We start from the raw sequence: 20,360 nt of genomic DNA on the forward strand, positions 1-20,360 counted from the left end.
TTAGGTCCATCTCTTTGAAGGAAGAGCCATCTCATTCACTTTTATAGCTCCAGCAGTCCAGACATAGTGCCATGGACACAATTTGCACTTAAAAGAAGTTACTGACAAAATAGGTGGACTTGGAGGTCTCAATCCAGTGTATTCGTATTTTCAAAGTCAGAGCACGACTGGACATCTCCTGGCGGTCCAGGGGTTAGGACTCTATGCTTTCACTGTTTTAGGGCCTGGGTTTAATACCTGGCTGGGGAACTAAGATCCCACAGCCAAGCGGTCAAAAAAAAAAAAAGAAAGAAAAAGAAAAAAACGACAGAGTCAGAGCAGGAGAATTAGGACATAGGACACAGATGTTGAAATGCAGGGAAATAGTCATTTTTCAAATTTTGGTGACTTCCAAACATGCTCTTTAGATTCAAAAGAGAAGGCCTCAAGGGCAACAGGGACAGAATTCAAGCCCTAATCATAGACTAGAACGAGAACAAAGAAAGAGGCTGACAGCTTAGACCACCTGGTAGATGAGGGTCAGCTGGGCTGAAGGGGAAGGCTTTGGAGTGTGACCTGTCACCTAGACTTTCCTAACTCTTCCTTTAGAGACTCCAGTATATCACGCTCTCCCTTTACTCCCTCTGGTCCTACTTCTGTTTTTGCTTGTATTTTTCTCTCTCCGTGTGTCTCACAACCAATATTTTCTGAAGAAAGATGATTAGGCCAGTTGCTATCTGTACTGAACACATTTCCACATCTGGATACCTCAAAGTATAAAGGCCACCCCATGACTCTTTTAGATCTGAACTGTTAACCCTGGTCTAATTCGTGTAGCCAAGGTACATAAGATACTAACATTGGTAGCCAGTGTTGAAAGAAATATTTGTGGCTGATTTCTGGAGGGGACCATTGGGCAGCTAGAATTTAGTTGCCTTACCTGTATGCCTTATGAACCCCTGTGTTGAAATTAAACGAGAGTTACCAGATTTAACCAAAAAAAAATATAGAATCCCAAGATAAATTTGAATTTCGTATAAACAGCAAATAATACTCAATGCAATATTTGGGACATACTTATATGTGCTCCGATGGTTGCTTGCGTTCCAGGCATAGCGTCTATATTCTAAACAGCAGAAAAGAGGAAGGAAGCAAAGGTCCCGACCATTCCTGTTTAGGCCACTTCCCTGAAGTAACACCTTAAACTTAGCCTACTGGTGAGAATTCAGTTGCATGGTCACTTCTAACTACAAGGAAGGCTGGGAAAGCAGTCTTTATAATGGACAGCCATGTGCTCAGTTAAAAATCGAGGCCTGTTACTGAGAAGGAGGGGGAAGCAGACATGGAGGGTCAACTAGTCATCTCTGTCAGAGAAGTGATGGAAATAAAGGCACGTTTTGGAGGTAAAATAAATTGAACTGGATTGAATATCATGATGCTGATACTGGGCTACAGAAGCAAAAGAGGAATAAAAGAGGTCTTTAGATTTTATTTCAACCAGGTCAGTTTACAGTATGGAGCCCCCTTTTAGCAGAAGTGGAAAACACAAAAGAAACATATATTCAAAATTTATTAAGTGAATACCATAAAGCATTCTAAGGAAGATACTATACAGATGCCATAGGGAGATGACACAGTCGCTAACCAAATCTAGTAGGTGACAGTGTAGTATTCTTCCTTCCACCTACATAAGACACTGTGATTAACTGCAGGTGTTTTCTGTTATTAATGTTATAAAATAAAATGTTTAGCATGGTGCTTGGCACATGGTAAATGTTCAACAAATTGATTAATGCTGAACATTTTAACCTCTATTTTCAAAGAGAAGAGTCATCCAGGAGATCAAATGGAAAACTAAAGTATAAAAGTTGAGGATTCTCGTGAAAATTAGTGAGAGGCGCTTTTTGCAGTGGGTACAGAAAGGCACGGCATGGATACCATCCTGCATGCTGGCTCTGCTGGCCAGGTAGTGATGGAAACCAATTTGCTTTTTCTTGGAGGAGACAGAATAGCTGTTGGCTCACTGTACCCTGATTTCCTGGAAAACTGAATCTATGACAGGAGAAAGGAAAGGCAGTAGAAAACCCTGGAATAAAAGTCAGATGAAGAAACTCATAAACATTAGAATTCTCATGCTTGCCCAGCCATTCACAGCTTTAAGGCCAAGGACAGCAACACAGCAGTAATTCAGTTCTGGAGCATGGACCAAGGGCCAGGCACATGCAAAGTACTTCCAACTACAGTACCTCAACTCCAGGGTCGGGGGCCAGGGCGACAGGAGGTGGAGAGTGGTTGCAGACAAAGTTGTCTAAGACATGATTCTCACCTTCTATAGCAGGCCAGACAGACATAGACAGAAATAACTCAGATAGAGAGGGAAAATGTGATGGAGTGAAAAGCAGAGACAGTGTTAAAAGTACAGAGGAGGGAGAGATTAATTACAAGAGTAAGGAATAATTTCTAGAAGGAAGTGGTATTTGAACTGGGCATTGACAGGTAGAATTTTAGTATTTAGGGGAGAGAGGAAACTTTTTCAGGCAGAGAGAATGTCATAAGCCAAGGTGTGAAAGGGCTGATTGTGAGGGATACTGTGGCTCAAGCTTTCTTGTATATGGAACTGTCCTAGCCATGGGATGGAGACAAATTGTGGAGGCTTCTCATTGCAGGATGAAGATTTATCTTTATCACAAAGGCAACCAGTAAGAGTTTCGAACAGGGTCAAAGCTGGATAGGTCTGTGCTTTAGGGACGTGGCAATGGAGAGGATGGGCTGGAAAACTCAAAGGTCGGAGGTACGGAGACCAGTTGTGAAGCTGCTGTTAATAGTCTTGAGAACTGCGCAAATAAAATCTTGCATAAAGGAAAGAACACAGTGGCACTGGAATAGCCTTGGTTAGAATGGTTTTTGGTTTTTTTTTGTTTCTTTTTGTCGTACGTGGGCCTCTCAGGTTGCATAACACAGGCTCCCAGACGCGCAGGCTCAGCGGCCATGGCTCACGGGCCCAGCCGCTCAGCGGCATGCGGGGTCCTCCCGGACCGGGGCACGAACCCGTGTCCCCTGCATCGGCAGGCGGACTCTCAACCACTGCGCCACCAGGGAAGCCCTAGAATGTTTTTTAATTACTTATCAACCGAGGGACCAGGGTAAGTTACCTTAACCTGAGCCTCATTATATGTTCTCTAATACATTGCTAAACTTACGTTCCAAGTTTGGTGTGGAGAGTAAATACACACGTGCGAAGTAATGTGAATGGTCATTACTCAGGAAAAGACATTTTCAAAGTTTCTCCCTCATCCTTTCTAAGGACAACCTGCGGGGCTTGTACCACTTATGTCGTAGTACCTTAGCGTCGTTTTGCAATAGCTCGTTTCCTCTGTCTTCTCTCTTCCTGGATGGTGTGTCCCATGGGGACTCCCGGAGGGTCCCGGCCCAGCTCTGGTCCCTGTCTTGCCGGCCTCTGGGACTGGCCTCGGCGCCCAGCAGGCGCGGGGGCGAGCAGGGAAGCGCGGCGTGGAAGGGGCGCCCAGCAGGCGCGGGCGCGCGCGAAGGGCAGCGCGGGCGCGCGGGCAGCCCGCCGGCTGGGGGCGGGGAGGAAGGGGCTGCCGAAGAGGTCGCCGGGGCCAGGGCGCAGCGGGCACAGTCCCAACCCTCTTGGAGGGCCAGCGCGGTCGCGGGGCGCGGGCGAGGGGATGACGCACCCGAACGACTCATTTCCAACTCCGAACTGAAATCCCCTTCCCTCAGGCCTTCAGCGGCTCGAGCTCGGGAAATCCTAGCCCCTTTCCCCCTCTTCTCTAGCCCTTCTTCCTGCCCCGGGGGCGGGGGGCGGGGGTGGGCGGCGCGCAGTTTTCCAGAGGCGGCCAGGCGGGAGGCGGTGGCCGAGCGGGGCGGTGCGCAGGGGTTGGGGGGGGGGAGGGGGTGGGCCGGGGGAGGGGAGTCCGGGAACTTTGAGACTCGGGCCCGGGGGCCCTCGGTGACATTTCAGGCGGCGCCTCGCCAGGCCAGCCTCCCGGGACCCTCTGCCGGCTGCAGATTCGCCGGCCGCGCAGCTCGGAGAGACACGCCGGGCCGCCCCCCGCGGCCGCGCGCGATCCGGACGGCGAAAGACGTGGCCGCGGGCATGGGCAGCTTCTCGCCGGAGCCGTGGCTGCCGCGGCCTCTCAGCCCCCCGGGCCTGGTCCTCGCTGCGGCCCTGCTGCTGCTCGTACTGTATCTGTACGCCCGGCGCACCAGGTAAGCGCCCAGCCGCCCGGCCGAGCAGCCTCGCGCCTGGGTCACGCATGCGTCCTGGGCCCCGCGACCGCGCGCGACCCAGATGGTCCAGGAAGCCCCTTCCATGACTGCGGGCGCCGGCGTCTCTGGGGGTCGTGTGTAAGACAAAGGCTTCGTCTGCCTCTTTCCCAGGCACACGCACACGTATGCAAGCGTGGGGACCAATTCGATTTGCTGCTCCGGCCTCGGTTGTAGTCTGCCCTAGGTTTGCATTATACATTATGCATCACGCATGGCTTCCAGACACACTTTGGTACCTTGTTACAGTGAGTTGATCCTTTGTGGCCTAGCATTCATAGAGTATTTCAGGAACGGAATTTTCTTTCTTTTCATTCCACTAAAAGTGAAATGTTTTAGGAAAATGCCAGTGTAAGGTATGAGCAGTACCTCTGGGTGCCTGTCAGTGCCTCAGTTTACCACTGGTCCGCATCTGGAAAAACGAACTAATAGCACCTCATGGGATTTTTGTGAGGACTTAATGAACTTATAATGTGTATTTTATACATTTACTCCGTTATTTTCATTAGAACAGAATAAACAACATATTAACACCAAAACCCAGAAGTGTGTCACTTCATTATCTGATTTGAAATGTGGAAGGAGAAACAAGAGAAGTTCAACATAAAAGCACTCACTTTGAAATCACTCTTTGTCTTTTCTAACCGGGTCACTTTTCATACTATCAGGTTCTTCTTCATAGCTTTTTTTTTTTTTTTTTCCTCCCTTGTTTTTTGTTTTTGTCTGATCATCTGGGTGGAGTGTGGTGTCATTCCCTGAGGTAGGGGAGGTTTGGAGGGACGTGTTAGATAAGTAGTGAAGTCTGTGTTTCTGGTGCTCAGTGGCAAGGTCCGGGGAGGATATTTAATTATGAAATTCACAAATATGAAAATGGAACATAAAATCATGAGTGTAGATTGGTCACTTTGTGAAAAAGTTTGATGGAAAAGTAGGGGGCCCGGGCCACTCTCCTTGTTGAAGAGTCTGGCAGAAGAAGAAGGACCACCAAAGGAGACTGAGAAGGAGGGGCCAGTGGCACAGGAAGAAAACCAAGTGAATGTCGTGTCCCAGAAGCTAGGTAAGGACATATTTAAACAAGTAGGGGGAGTTACCTGTGTCAGATGCTGCTGAGAAGTTTAGTGTGTTGAGGACAAAGGACCATCAGAGTTGACAAGATGCAGAATTGGTAAGAGTGAAGCTGAGAGTTAATGGGCATGGTAGCCTGTTTGAAGTGGATTGAAGTGCCGTCTGTCCTACAGTAGCTTTTATATTCAGACAAGAGTGCAATGTAGTATTGTTTCATATCTCTTGAGCCAGTAATTCCAGTAATTTTATTTAAAGGAATTGCTCCCGGTGAAATAATTGTGAAGGTCCTTAAAGATTTCACCAGCTCAGTGCTCATCAGGGCTGCTTATAATAGTGAAACATTAGGAAAAAAAACTAGATTTCTGAAAAATATTGGCTTAAAGAAATTCTAGCATATCCGAGTAGTAGAAAGTTATGTAGCCATAAAAAACTATAATGTAGACTATATGAAGACATAGAAAGCCATATTCAAGATACATTAAGTGAAAAAAATTTAAAAACGCCCTTCGTATACATGGTGTCAATGATCTCTAGCCAAAGACTGCTAGGAACACACCTGTAGTGGTGTGTAGTGGTGTGTTCCACCTGTAGTGGAACAAGTTGAGTTATTGCTTATGGCAACTAGAAGGAACACACGCCATTCATTCTGGGTAAAAGAGTGTAGAAAGGACCTATTTATGGCATTTGGGTTTGTGTTATGTGATTTGGGGGAAGGTTCAAGGAAGCAAGCTTTTGCTTTGTTGGTAAGATACTCTCAGAAAGCTGGGGCTGGTCTATGACTGGAGACCTTAATCTCCTCTATGAGGCGAGAGGAATGCATTGAGGCTGAATCAGCAATTAGTAAGTAAGCAACAGACTCTAGAATTAGTAAGGTTTGGGGGATGTTTGGTCATTTTATTGACTTAGTATTCATGATTTTTGTCAGTATTTAGACATGATTATGGATTGATCTCGTTTTTGACTTTATAATAGTCACAGAGTGGCTTTCTTTGATCACTTAAATGTTTGTTATTAAGAATGGCTTAAAGTTTGTGCAATTGTTTCTGTTCATCAGAAGAGCGAAGTGTGGTAGCTGCTGTCAACTGAAGAGAAATACAGAACCTAAAAGTTGTGAGTTATGTTGTATCCCGGAACCTTACTGAAGACTATATAGCCCAGGAGACAGCCTCTCAGGTAGCTCTGAGGAACTGTTCCGAAGAGGCAAGGGAGGCGCCAGGATATATAGGAGTTTTTGCTGGAAAAAAAAAAAAAATCATACAGTTGAACATCAAAAGATTACTGCTGATCACAAAAAAACAGACATTTCAAGTTAACGATTTTAGTGCTTTTCTACGTATGGGAAGGTGCAAGAGTCCAGGCTCATAGAAATGATTTCTTCCATATGTATCTTCACTATCTGGGGCCAGCATCCTGTTTTTCTCCATCCTGAATTCCCCCCAGAGTGCCCCACACGGCCAGGGGTGGCTACAGTGGCTGGTGGCTAGGCAACATTTTGTTTACTGGAATGGCAGGCAACACTTTTTGTCCGCACTAGGAGTGCCAAGCAGGCACCTCGATGTCAGGGGTTGTGTTTATCTTTCTTAAAAATATAAAAGGCTGCAAGGATATACCACAGACATTTGAGGGGGGGGGAGCAAATTTACATACAGTGAAATGTGTAGATTTCAAACGTACCGTTCGATTAGTTTTCATACATGTAGACACCCGTGTAACTGTCACCCCAGTCAAGAAATAGAATATTTTCTCACACCTCTTTCTAGTTAGTCCCCACCCCTGAGCTCTGATTTAGTTTTGCCTGTTCTTGAACTTCTTATAAATGGGATTATGCAGTATCTTCTTTTGTGTATGGCTTTCTTCTGTCAACAAAATGATTTTGAGATTCACCCATGTTGTTGCATATATCAGTAATTCATTCATTCTGTTTCATTGCAGAGTAGTTTATGTTCTCTCTATATATAAACTGTAGTATATACATGTATATATGTACTATATATATATATATATATATATATATATATATATATATATACTACCTTTACTGTGTATGTGTGTGTATATGTGTTTACTACAAGCTGGTCATCTATTGTCCTTTTAATGGACTTTTAGTTATTTCCAGTCCGGGACCATTACAAATAAAGCATATGTAGACATTCTTTTACAAGACTCTTTGTGGACATATATTTAGTTCCTTCTTGGGTTAAAATCCTGAAACCTATGAGAAGGTTGATGGATCATAGGGTAAAGACTTATACTCACACCCATTTTGGAAAATGCCATTTTTCCAATGTAATTGTACTTTTGTAACACTTCCACCAGCACATACTATATGAGAGTTCTAGTTGCTCGCTATTTTCACCTATGTCTGATGTGGCCAGTCTGTTAGTTTATAAGCCCTATCTTTCTAGATTCTGAATTTTATTGTCTTCCCCTGAAGAGTGTTGCATTTTGTTTTAGTGTGCAGATGTATTTCTGGCCGATTCTCTTGAACTTGGGGGAAGCTTAGTTTTATCCTTTATAAAGATGAGTCTATGGAAAGCTCAAGATATTTACCAAGCTTCTTTTCTTTGATGGGATTCAAACCCTAAACTCCTGTCTCCCCAGCAGTGGGCAGCAGCAGGAATCTCTGCTCAGTTCTTTGAATATTACAGCTGATGCTTTCCACGGGGCTCTTTGAAGTCTCCTCCACAGATGCACACTTCCAGGTTTGGCCAACAATTTGAAGGGTGTCTATATGCATGTTTTTCTAGGTTTCTCTTCTTGACTTCCAGCCACTTCAGTATCCCAAACTCTGACACCTCAGTCAGTAATATTGTAGCTTTTTGCTTGAGTTCCAGCTGGCTCTCCCCCTTGCAGACGGGTCAGAGGAAATGCTGTCTACCCTGGACTTAATTCATTATGGGTCTGTTCTTTAAGGGTTGACTCCCCTTCAGTATCTGCCTTCTTTTACTTGTTCTTCAGTGCATTTAAATCATTTTTTGTTTGTTTGTTTTGTCTTTTGCTATCTGTGAAAATGTTAGGTTATTTCAAGCTACCTCACTGTTACTGGAACCCAAACCCAGACTTCTAACAGTGATTATATCTAGGTGATATCTTTTTTGTGAAATGATTATTATTTCCTTTTTCATGCTTATATTTTTAAATTGTCATAATACATACGTATTTCTTTCATAAGACACAAAGAATGATACATTTAAAATAAAACTTTGATAAATTCTTTTAAAATGTTTTTAATCATTTTTTCTTTTTAGAAGAACCAGCATTCGGGGTCAGTGTAGTAATAGGATTCTAACTTAGAAGATAAGATTTCGGTGGTGCTAGGAAACCCAGTTCATTTCCAGAAAGTCATGATATATATATGATATATATATGTGGATATATATAAAATATGAAATATGTTTTTGTCCAATAGTTAGATACATGTTTTTAAAAAATCACTGTTTACTAATAATAGACTTAAATACAGATACATACTTTCCAATTTATTTTAGAAGACAACATCATATAAAAGCAGAGTCTGTAACAAGGCAGAGTTGAAAACAAACACATCTCTACTATTCTTTCCCTACCTCCCCATCCCCTGTAAAAAGGACAAAAATCAGCCCTACCAAAACAATAGAAAATAAATATAAAATAGTTAAATTATTTTAAATAAATGAAATAAAAATTGGCACTAAATATTATGCTTCCTGAAGAGCACACTTAAAACAGAATTAAAAGTTTATAATGAATAGGGGAAAGTGTTTACAGAAGGTATCATGGGGAAAGGACAATAGCACACATTTTTTAATCTTACAGCTCGGGATATGAGAAGTCTGAAATGGGCCTTACTGGCTTCAGTTAAGGTGTTGATAGGGTTGCATTCCTTTTGGTGGATCCAGGAGAGAATCCATTTTCTTGCCTCTTCCAGCTTCTTGAGGTCACCAGAACTCCAATCTCTGTTTCAGACTCTTACACTCCTCTTTCTTTTTTTTTTAAAGAAGATGTTGGGGGTAGGAGTTTATTAATTTATTTTATTTATTTTTGCTGTGTTGGGTCTTTGTTTCTGTGCAAGGGCTTTCTCTAGTTGTGGCGAGCGGGGACCCCTCTTCATCGCGGTGCACAGGCCTCTCACTGTCACGGCCTCTCTTGTTGCAGAGTACAGGCTCCAGACACTCAGGCGCTGTAGTTGTGGCTCATGGGCCTAGTTGCTCCGCGGCATGTGGGATCCTCCCAGACCAGGGCTTGAACCCATGTCCCCTGCATTAGCAGGCAGATTCTCAACCACTGCACCACCAGGGAAGCCCTTGCCTCTTTCTTATAAGGACCTTAGTGACTACATTGAACCCACCCAGATAATATAGGATAAGCTTCCCATCTCAAGTTCCTTAATTCAGTCACATTGGCAAAGTCCTTTTTGCCATGTTAGGTGGCATATTTAAGTTAGGGATTAAGGATTAAGAGGTGGGCATAACAGCAAAGGAGACCATAAATAAGACAAAAAGACAACCGTCAAAATGGGAGAAAATATTTGCAAATGAAGCAACTGACAAAGGATTAATCTCCAAAATTTACAAGCAGCTCATGCAGTTCAATATCAAAAAAACAAACAACCCAATTCATAAATGGGCAGAAGACCTAAATAGACATTTCTTCAAAGAAGACATACAGATTGTCAACAAACACATGAAAGGATGCTCATCATTAGAGAAATGCAAATCAAAACTACAATGAGTTATCACCTCACACCAGTCAGAATGGCCATCATCAAAAAATCTACAAACAATAAATGCTGGAGAGGGTGTGGAGAAAAGGGAACCCTCTTGCACTGTTGGTGGGAATGTAAATTGATACAGCCACTGTGGAGAGCAGTATGGAGGTTCCTTAAAAAACTAAAAATCGAACTACCATACGACCCAGCAATCCCACTACTGGGCATAAACCCTGAGAAAACCATAATTCAAAAAGAGTCATGTACCAAAATGTTCATTGCAGCTCTATTTACAATAGCCAGGACACAGAAGCAACCTAAGTGTCCATGGACAGATGAATGCATAAAGAAGATGTGGCACATATATACAATGGAATATTACTCAGCCATAAAAGGAAACGAAATTGAGTTATTTGTAGTGAGGTGGATGGACCTAGAGTCTGTCATAGAGAGAAGTAAGTCAGAAAGAGAAAAACAAATACCATATGCTAACACATATATATGGAATCTAAAAAAAAATGGTTCTGATGAACCTAGGGGCAGGAGAGAAATAAAGACACAGTCGTAGAGAATGGACTTGAGGACACGAGGAGGGGGAAGGGTAAGCTGGGATGAAGTAAGAGAGTGGCATTGACATATATACACTGTCTAATGTAAAATAGATAGTTAGTGGGAAGCAGCTGCATAGCACAGGGAGATCAGCTCAGTGCTTTGTGACCACCTAGAGGGGTGGGATAAGGAGGGTGGGAGGGAGACGCAAGAGGTAGGGCATATGGGAATATACGTATGCATATAGCTGATTCACTTTGTTATACAGCAGAAAGTAACACAATACTGTAAAGAAATTATACTCCAATAAAGTTGTTAAATAAATAAATAAATAAATAAATAAATGATTTGAACCCAGGAGAGGACACCTCACAAATGACATCTTCTGGATGACATCAGAGAGAGTCCCCCTCCTTCGGAGATTCAAAGGGTCCACATTCTGTGACCTCTGAATAATCTCTCCCAGTCATCTTCCTTAATAGAAAATGGAATTAACAGCGACCATACAAGGTAGATACGAGAAGCAAAGTGCATGAGAAACGTGAACACGTTTTGTAAAGTGTGAAGTCACTTGAAAGACAGTTGGCTTGCACAATTAGGCTTCCTTGGTTCTTCCCAAAGATCCTTTTCTCTTAGTTGCTGTTTAGGGGGAAAAAAAGTGGGATGAGTTTCCTTCCCTCTTTCATCCTTCTCCCCCAACACACAAATCCCCACACCTCCAAAATGCTGTAATTGGTAAGAAATAAGATTTACATGTTTTTAAGATGAATTTTAGTCAATGTAAAAATTCAATCAGTGATTTTTTTTGAGTTATGAATTGTCAAGGTTATGTAGGTAACACGTTGTTTTGAAATGTTGGTTTGTTGACATAACGGTATCACACAAGTCAATTTTCTTCTTTCTAATCACTTAATTACTCCCCAGGGCGGCCCCTGGTGCCCCAGGTCCCTCACATTGTTACCGTTGCCTAGAAAGCGAGAGGAACTAGGTTGTCATCACTAGTGGGTGTTTTTCTTCTTTCTTCCCTTTTTCTTATAAGAAAATGTAGGATAAGGATGTGGGCAGCTGAAAGCAAAGTCATTATCTATTCAGAAAAATGCTGATTTAACAGGTGGATTTTTATGTTTTTACATAGGAGGTGATAGGGACATCTCCAGGCACATTTGTGACTCTTGATTAAATGACTGATCAATTACTGCAGGGTGCTACACTTACCTTTACTAAGCTGCGGAGTTTGGATTGGTCTTGTTACCATTTGAGACATTTCAGGCTGCATCACTATTTTATTTTGTAACTTTAAAAAAAAGTTCCTGAAGATAGAGAGTATTCCCACTATGTAATTAGTGGAACAGGTAAGTTTTGAAAAACACAGACTTTGCTGTTTAGTTGTGTGTCATTCAAAGTGACGATTCTGGAGATTAAGTTTTTCACACTTAATCTCCAGAACCTATGAATAAGTCGCTCTGCAAAGTGGAATGAAGGTTGCTAATCAGCTAACCTTAAAACAGGGGATGATACCAAGCTATTGGGTGGGCCCAATGTAATCACACGCTAAACCTGGAAGAGGGAGGCAGGAGAGGAGGTCAGTTGACTATTGCTGGCTCTGGAGATGGATTAAGGAGTGCCAAGGCCAAAGAACGCAGGCAGGCTCTCGAAGCTGGGTAAACAAGGAAACAGATTCCCCTCTAGAGCCTCCAGAAAGAAACCTCGCCCTGCTTACACCTTGATCTTAGCCTAGGGAGAGCCATTTTGGACTACTGGCCTACAGAACCACCCGATAGTAAATTAGTATAGTCTAAACCACAGATTTGTGGTAATTTGTTACAGTGGCCACAGAAAGCTAACACAACAGCCGGATCCCCCGTACTCTTTGCATTAAACTATACAGCCTCTTGCAAGAAGTTTCAGAGAGCAGAAAAGACTGGGACTGGAATCACTTTGCTGGTGGCCCACGAGGAGAAGGATAGAAGGCAAACATTTGTACATACTCAGTATCTATGCTAATACATAATAATTGGAGAATTTTTGGTCCCAAAGTTCGCAGAGTACCATGAGCTATTCATTGATGTCTCTCTTCCTTATCCATCAATTCACAAGTAAGGTTTGAATGTTTGTTATGTATCCATGTAACTCTGTGCATCTTTAAAATCTTTTGGAAAATGTGATGTGGGCTGCAGGCATTGAGGTGCATCCCTGCTTACTGCTACCCACAGCCTGGAGGAGAAAGCCCAGGGTGGCTCTGAGGAGTGGAAGGGGTCCGCGGTAACAGGACGCTGTACTTCACTGATTTCCCCAAAATCAGGTGAGCAGAGAGAATCGTCAGCTGCAGGGGAAAGATTAACGGCTTCTTGGAGAAGAATATTTTTGTACTTTATCCAAAGTAAAACCCCACTGAAACGACTTCAGGTTACTGTTCTGTGAAAGACAAAGGACAAAGTTATAGAATGCTCCTTTGCTGAATAAGAGAAGGTGACATCTATTATATCATGCATTTTTATAGCTGAAGTGCTCATTTTATGGCTTTGGCATTTTTTTCAACACAGAAGTATTTGGGATGGGATCATTTTTTTGTCTATAGGAAAGTGGAAAGGATTAATTAAGTCTGTAATTGCTTAATACAAAAGTTAATAGAAATTTTAATAAAAGTACAATCATAACAGGATTTAAATCCATTGTCATTTCTCCTCATAACTTTATCCTAAATAGTTGATAATAATGAAGAAGAAACTATAAAAGCTTGACTTTAGTTTTAGCACTAGCACGATACCTGGCCCTGAGTAGGTCCTCAGTGAATACTTGTTATAAGAATGAAGGATGAATGAATGGGTTTGGTGCAGTAATTGTTATCTATTTCTAATATGAATATTTTAGAATTGTAGATATTGATATCAAAATATACAAACTGTATACAAAAATGATAAATGTCATACGTATCAATTTTCTGCCACTTTGATTAGAAAGTGAAGATTTCATAAGCAAATGCTTACCTATCATGAATATTTACAAGTGGAGAGCATATATTGGTTCAATGATTATTCTTTAGTATAAACCTGACTGAAAACATAGCAACTGGAGTGCAGTCAATTCCTAAAATTCCTGCTTCTGAAAATTCAGAGTTTAAAAATACATATTGTTAACTTTCAGCTTTAGGTTCTGGATTTGTATAACTGGGCTTACGTTTCTGCTCCCTGGTGTGGGTGGACAGTGTGCTTTGTTGAACAGATCAGAGCTCCTTTGTGAAAGGGCTGAGCCTGGTATTGGTTAATCACATAGATTCACACACATTTTCGTCTTTGGTACCCTGAACACTAATAATGGTGGGATGATTACTGATAAATATCAGAGACCAGCATTGCTCTGGTGAAAGCATTGCTTTGTATTAGCTGTCCCTTAGAACTGTGGTCCCCAAACCCCTTTATCCCAGAAGACAGGTGGCTTGTTGTTTGGTCATGTCTAGTGGTGACACTGTGTTTTGGCAGTGCTGTACTTTGGGGGCAGGATGTGAAGGGATTAACATTTTTGGATGATGGATAGTTACCTGGATTAGCTACTACGATATTGTTGACTTTTCAATCTATTTTTGTGTGTTGAGTATGAAGTCCTACAGAATTGTTTTTGACTTGTAATAATGGCGGCCAATACTTTTGAGCGTTTCCTATGTGCCCGCAAGACACTGAGGCAAGTACTTTGTAGCCATTATTAGATTTAATTGATTGAATCCTCCCTCAAAATAACTTTCCTCATTTTACAGAGGTAAAAAAGTAAGTCTTGTTTAAATAATATTCCCAAAGTCATACAACTGGAATACCGTGCAGTTAGGGTTCAGATCCACAGTGCTTGACTCCAAGTCCAGCCATTTAACACCATTTGTGTTTGTTGTTTTACTTTTTAAGTTTTCTTGCAATAATGTTCTGGCATATGCCCTTACCCTTGTCTGAAAATGAAAGTATTGAAATCTAATATGACTTTAAAGCATTTCTAGCAGAAATTTAACTAAGATATGAATACGTACATTTGGGCTTTTAAAAGAAGGATATGGTAAGACTGAAAAAAGCAGGCAGTACTAGCCTGCTGTCGTCTCCTTCTGACACTAGATTGTATGAAAGTGATTTGTTGGGCAGTGTGAGAAAACACCTGTTTTTCCTCATTCCATTTACTGGCTCTTGCACCCACTCACTTTAATGGCTTAGCAGAGGATTTGAGGTTCACCATGTGTCCACACTGTCCTTTGTTCAGATACAGTAGAGAACAGGACGGATCATGCCGGACCCTGTCTGTCTCTCTCTCTCTTCCTCTTTTAACATACACAAAGCTGTATATGTTAATGTATACGATTTGATGAATTTGGAGATAAGTATACATCAATGAAACCATCACCACAACCTGTGCCATAAACATATCCATCACCTGCAAAAGTTTTCCCACCCTCTTTATTATTGTTATTAAGAACACTTAATATCTACCCTCTTAGCAAATTTGTAAGTGTGTAATACAGTATAAACTAGAGGCACTATGGTGTACAATAGATCAGTAGGACTTATTCATATGGTATTACTGAAATTTTGTTATCTTTTGACTAATACCTCTCTGTTTTCCTCTCCCCCATCCCCTGTTAACCACTATTCTACTCTCTTCTATGACTGTTTGAGATTCTTCATATGAGTGATATGACATAGTATTTGTCCTCCTGTGTCTGGCTTATTTGACTTAGCATGATTTCTTCTAGGTTCATTCATGTTGTCACAATGGCAGGATTTCCTTCTTAAGGCTGAATACTATTCCATTATAAGTATAAACCACATTTTCTTTATCCATTTGCCCATCGATGGACATTTAGGTTGCTTCTGTGTCTTGGGCTATTATGAATAATGCTTTAATGAACATGGGAGTGCAGATATCTCTTTGGGATCCTTATTTCAATTTTTTGGGATATATACCCAGAAGTGGAATTGTGGGATCATATGGTAGCTCTATTTTTAGTTTTTGAGGAACTTCCATACTGTTTTTTATCATGGCTGCACCAGTTTACATCCCCACCAGCAGAGTACAAGAGTCCCCTTTTCTCTTTTCTCCACATCCTTGCCAACACTTGTTTTTTTTTTTTTTTATATATATATGTAATAGAGGTGTGAGGTGATATCTCATTCTGGTTTTGATTTGCATTGCTCTTATGATTAGTGATGTTGAGCACCTTTTCATATACCTGTTGGACATTTGTATGTCTTCTTTAGTAGAATGTCTATTCAGTTCCTTTGCCCATTTTTTAATCAAGTTATTTGGTGTTTTGCTATTGAGTTGTCGGAGTTCTTTATAGATTTTGAATATTAATTCTTTATCAGATATATGGTTTGCAGATGTTTTCTCCCATTCTGTAGGTTGCTTCTTCATTTTATCAATTGTTTCCTTTGCTGTGCAGAAGCTTTTTAGTTTGGCATAATCCCACTTGTTTATTTCTGCTTTTGTTGCCTGTGCTTTTGGTGTCCTATCCAAGAAATCATTGTCAAGAAGCTTTTCCTCTGTGTTTTCTTCTAGTGAAGACTACCTCTAGACACAAAGACTAATGAGCAGGTTGAGTGTCACACCTTAATCTTCTAGAAAACTTGTAAAAATTGATTCAAGATCACTGTTTTCAAAAGGAAAATCATGTTGAGGGAACCTGGAATCAAAGGGAAAGGATACTTTCACCCTCTGGGAATCAATTAAAGGTAGTTGAGTGTGTTTCCCGTTTTAACAATTTTTCCTCAATGGATTCTGCAACTTGTGTGTCACTGCTGCAGTTATTATTGCACTTAGAGAAGCAGCATTAAATATTGTGTGAAAAAGTGTTACAGACAGTTCAAGTATTACTTGATGTAGCAAAATGTAGGTGTTTCTGATACATCTCTTGAATGCTTTCAGGTCTATAGTGAACTTTCAATCTTGCTTTGGATTTTAATGATGTTTTCCACACGGACAAAGAATCTCAGTCCTGTGTGCAGGATGTGTAACTTTGCCCTTATTTCTTTGTAGGCATACATGCAACTTCTTTCACTATGCATGCAGTGTATGTGTGTGTGAATATATAAATGTATAAATATATGTGTGTATATATGTGTATATATTTCAAACTAGTTCTACCCTTTTTGCTTGTCAGTGTGTTATACCATATGGTATAGAGCATCACGCCAAAAGATAAAAATATTCCTAGAACATATGAAATCACCAGTCAACTGAAGAAGGGTGAAGACGTTTGACCACAGCATTTGTGACTCTGATGCATTTGTGGGCCACAGCATAATGGCTTAATACCCCACTTCTAAAAACAGGACGTATTTTGAAGTTAAAGTGGCTCTTACTTTTTAAAGGAAGGAATCCAAAAGTAAAGTCTTTAAAATTTTTATTTTTCTAAAGGCATTGATTCAAATAAGTGTTTTCTTTCTCTGTTGAAATTCTCCATATGTATTTACAGAACTTTCCCCTCTTATTTTAATCTCTAGATTTACCGTACAGGGAGACATTGGAGATGGAACCCACTCCATTGGTGGATGGAGTCCTTTGGTTGTAAATAACACAACCACTACACAGTTTCTTCTAACTTATTCCGTGGGTGGGATGTTTCAACCAAAAAAGAAAGGTACAGAAGATCAAATCCTACAGTATTCCTAGGGACCATGGAATAAAGTCATAATAACAATGTGACTCAAGGCTGTTTAAGCCCCAGCAGTAAACAGTAAAGGCTCTGCAGATGGTCTACGATAATGCCTTATTGTGCTACTCGGACTTTACTCATTTTACATCTCAAGTAGATTCAGGTTCCTTTGTGCCATATTGAATATTGTATTCAACTACTTAATTAAACAAAAATAGGGGAGAAACTTCAGCAGTTAATTTCCTAGCCAAGGATTGAATATATTTTTTACTAGAGAGATAAACTATCACATAAAATAGAGGAAGCGCCATTGCCATGAAATTTCTGGGTAGCAGTTCTGTAAATAGTTCTCATGTTATTTGATGAAGATCCAATCTTAATTTCTCATCTCTTCACTGATTATGATACTTATTCTTTTGTATTTAATCAGCTCTTCTAGTTGTCTTTTTTTTTTTTTTTTTTTACAAAATGGCCCTACCTGGGCTTGATTTTTACAGGGTGGATCTATAATAGAATAGTCTTGCTAGACTGCATCTTAGCAATGCCATTCTTCATTTTATGATTTATGTTTGCATTCTGCAGTATCGTAGTTAACTTCTTGGACAGTGGTTGCCTTACCTTGAGACAAACATAGATCTCGAAAATGTTCAAGCAAAAGTCTTATTCCTGAAACATCTATATATTTTATTTGTTCTTGTGCTTTTCCCAGTGTTCACTAGAGATCTACTCTAGAGCAGTTTCTTTAGTCCCAAATATAAGTTAATAAAGTTGAGTAGATAGGTACAGATGTTCTTAATTACATTGCTTTGGAAGATATATGAAAATTGCCTTCCACTTTATAGGCAACTATAATTTTTTTTTTTTTTTTTTTTTTTTGCCGTACGCGGGCCTCTCACTGTTGTGGCCTCTCCCGTTGCGGAGCACAGGCTCCAGACGCACAGGCTCAGCGGCCATGGCTCACGGGCCCAGCCGCTCCGCAGCATGTGGGATCTTCCCGGACCGGGGCACGAACCCGTGTCCCCTGCATCGGCAGGCGAACTCTCAACCACTGCGCCACCAGGGAAGCCCCGGCAACTATAATGTTTTTAAAGGGCTAGTCTTTCCTCTTCTAGAAGCCAAAGTGACTGATTCATGTCAGTTTTCTCAATCTGCTTTAGTGGGACTAAGATAACTCAATCCCTCTTTGAAACTCTATATTTGTACTCTTTTAAGACAGTCATATTTGAGAAGAAATTCTGGCCAAATAGAACCAAAAGCTGAAATAATGTCTGTTTTTGGACTTTAAAAATTGTTACTGTCTTATAAAAAAGAACACATAACTGGAGTCTCAAGCAGTATGTTTCTATGATAGGGTAAGAGGGCCTTTATGTATTTTAGGGTGACTCAGATTTGTAGGAGATCTCATGACCTGTGTAATAAATTCAGAATAATGCTAGGTTACTTAATCAGTTAAAATTGATCATTCTTTGTCAACAACTTTGAACAATGACAGTTTTCTAACTGTATTTAAGATATACATAGATTTATTTTCAAATACACCCCCTTCCTTAGAACTGATTATTATCAATAAAGGAAAAACCAAGGAAGAAACATGCAGGGGTGTTGTTTCAGTCTGTCACAGGATGACTTTATTTATTTATTTATTTTTAACATCTTTATTGGAGTGTAATTGGTTTACAATGTTGTGTTAGTTTCTGCTCTATAACAAAATGAATCAGCTATACGTATACATATATCCCATATCCCCTCTCTCTTGTGTCTCCCTCCCACCCTCCCTATCCCACCTCTCTAGGTGGTCACAAAGCACTGAGCTGATCTCCCTGTAACAGGGTGACTTTACAAAATGACTAGAATTTTGGCTACGTCCAAAGCATGCTTTTCACAGGGTCTCTGAAGCCTTGGTGGGATCAAGTGAAGAAGAATCCATAGCAGCGCGTGCTTTCCTTTTTCAACGGCTGTTTCCAAACTTTCATTAGGATGCTACAGTTAGAATATGTACTAAGTATACTAAGTATGTAGTATGTACATACTTACAATATGTATCCCTATTCAAAGAGAGCAAGGATCATGATATTTATGAAATCAGCAATAAAAAGGAAACTCACCCAGAAGAAGAAATGGCATGATAACATTTCTCACTGTCTCTGAGCCTCAGTATTCTCATCTATAAATAAGGAAATCAGACTAGATAATCACTAAGGAAATGATGTGATTCTGCCAGGACACTGACATTCTCAAATTAAGCCCCCAAACTACATATATTTCAGCTGTACAGAAGGTACCGCTTCTCAAACACAGCAAGTCTCTTTCTGACTCCATGACCTTACCCTTCTTTCTGCTCTTTTAGCCCCAGTGTAAAAGCTCCATCTCTCTGGAGATTTTCCAGATCTTTCCCACGCAGAGTTCACTGTCTCCTCCTCAGCCTCTCCCAGCACCTCAAAATTCACCTCACAATGTATCATAATTATCTGTGAATATGCATCGCTCCTCAGTCAGTGTGTCAGCAACTAGTATGAGAATCAGTCTGCTTTTCATTCATCTCTGTGTCCTTAGCACCTAGAAAAAGAAGTGTCTGGTGCATTGTAGGCAGCCCATAAGTAATACATTAATAATTTAAAAATAGGACTTAGAGAATCATTGCTCATCATAATATGGAATTAAAAGGCTGTGGACGATTTTCTTTGTAGTCATGATTGGTTCACAAAATGCTGAGAAACCTGACATACAGTGTTGACTATGAAGGGCATGACCCATGATTTCATCTGAGTCAGAGCTAAGCCAGTTGTTGGGAATTCCCCTTTGACATTTATAAAGTATAAGAATAGTTTCAGGGCCCAACATAGAAGCATCACAAGACTCTGAATCCCAGAGTAAGTTCAGGGCCATGAAAACCATATCATTCCTGAAGACTCAAAGAAACACTGTTTCTGAAAATTAGAGCAAGAGAGTTGTTTGAATGGGATTGAATAAGGACATTTGAAAATTGAAGCATGTCCCCATAACCCAGAGCAGAGACAAGAAGACCATCTCAAGAACAGTCAGCTGAAACTCTTGGCACAAAAATGAAACAGAAGAGAGTGAGGTACTTGACCATTTATTTTTGTTCAGAATACTTCAGATTGGCAATATGGCAGAATGACTAGGGCTTTAGAACCAGAGAGA

General features: G+C 40.9%; 1 protein-coding gene across 1 annotated transcript in view; it reads left to right on the forward strand.

The window, feature by feature from the left end:
- The first annotated feature begins 3,916 nt into the window (after window positions 1-3,916).
- Window positions 3,917-20,360, forward strand: part of CYP7B1 (cytochrome P450 family 7 subfamily B member 1) — a 188,547-nt gene continuing 172,103 nt past the window's right edge. Inside the window, exon 1 of the mRNA XM_022595293.2 lies at window positions 3,917-4,212. Coding sequence (XP_022451001.2) covers window positions 4,100-4,212 — 113 coding nt within the window. The 5' untranslated portion in view covers window positions 3,917-4,099. The remainder of the gene's footprint in view (window positions 4,213-20,360) is intronic.

The sequence above is a fragment of the Delphinapterus leucas genome, chromosome 17 (genome assembly GCF_059928025.1).
Source record: "Delphinapterus leucas isolate spDelLeu-1000000601 "Yukka" chromosome 17, BTC_Dleu_Yukka2, whole genome shotgun sequence".
Lineage (NCBI taxonomy): Eukaryota > Metazoa > Chordata > Mammalia > Artiodactyla > Monodontidae > Delphinapterus > Delphinapterus leucas.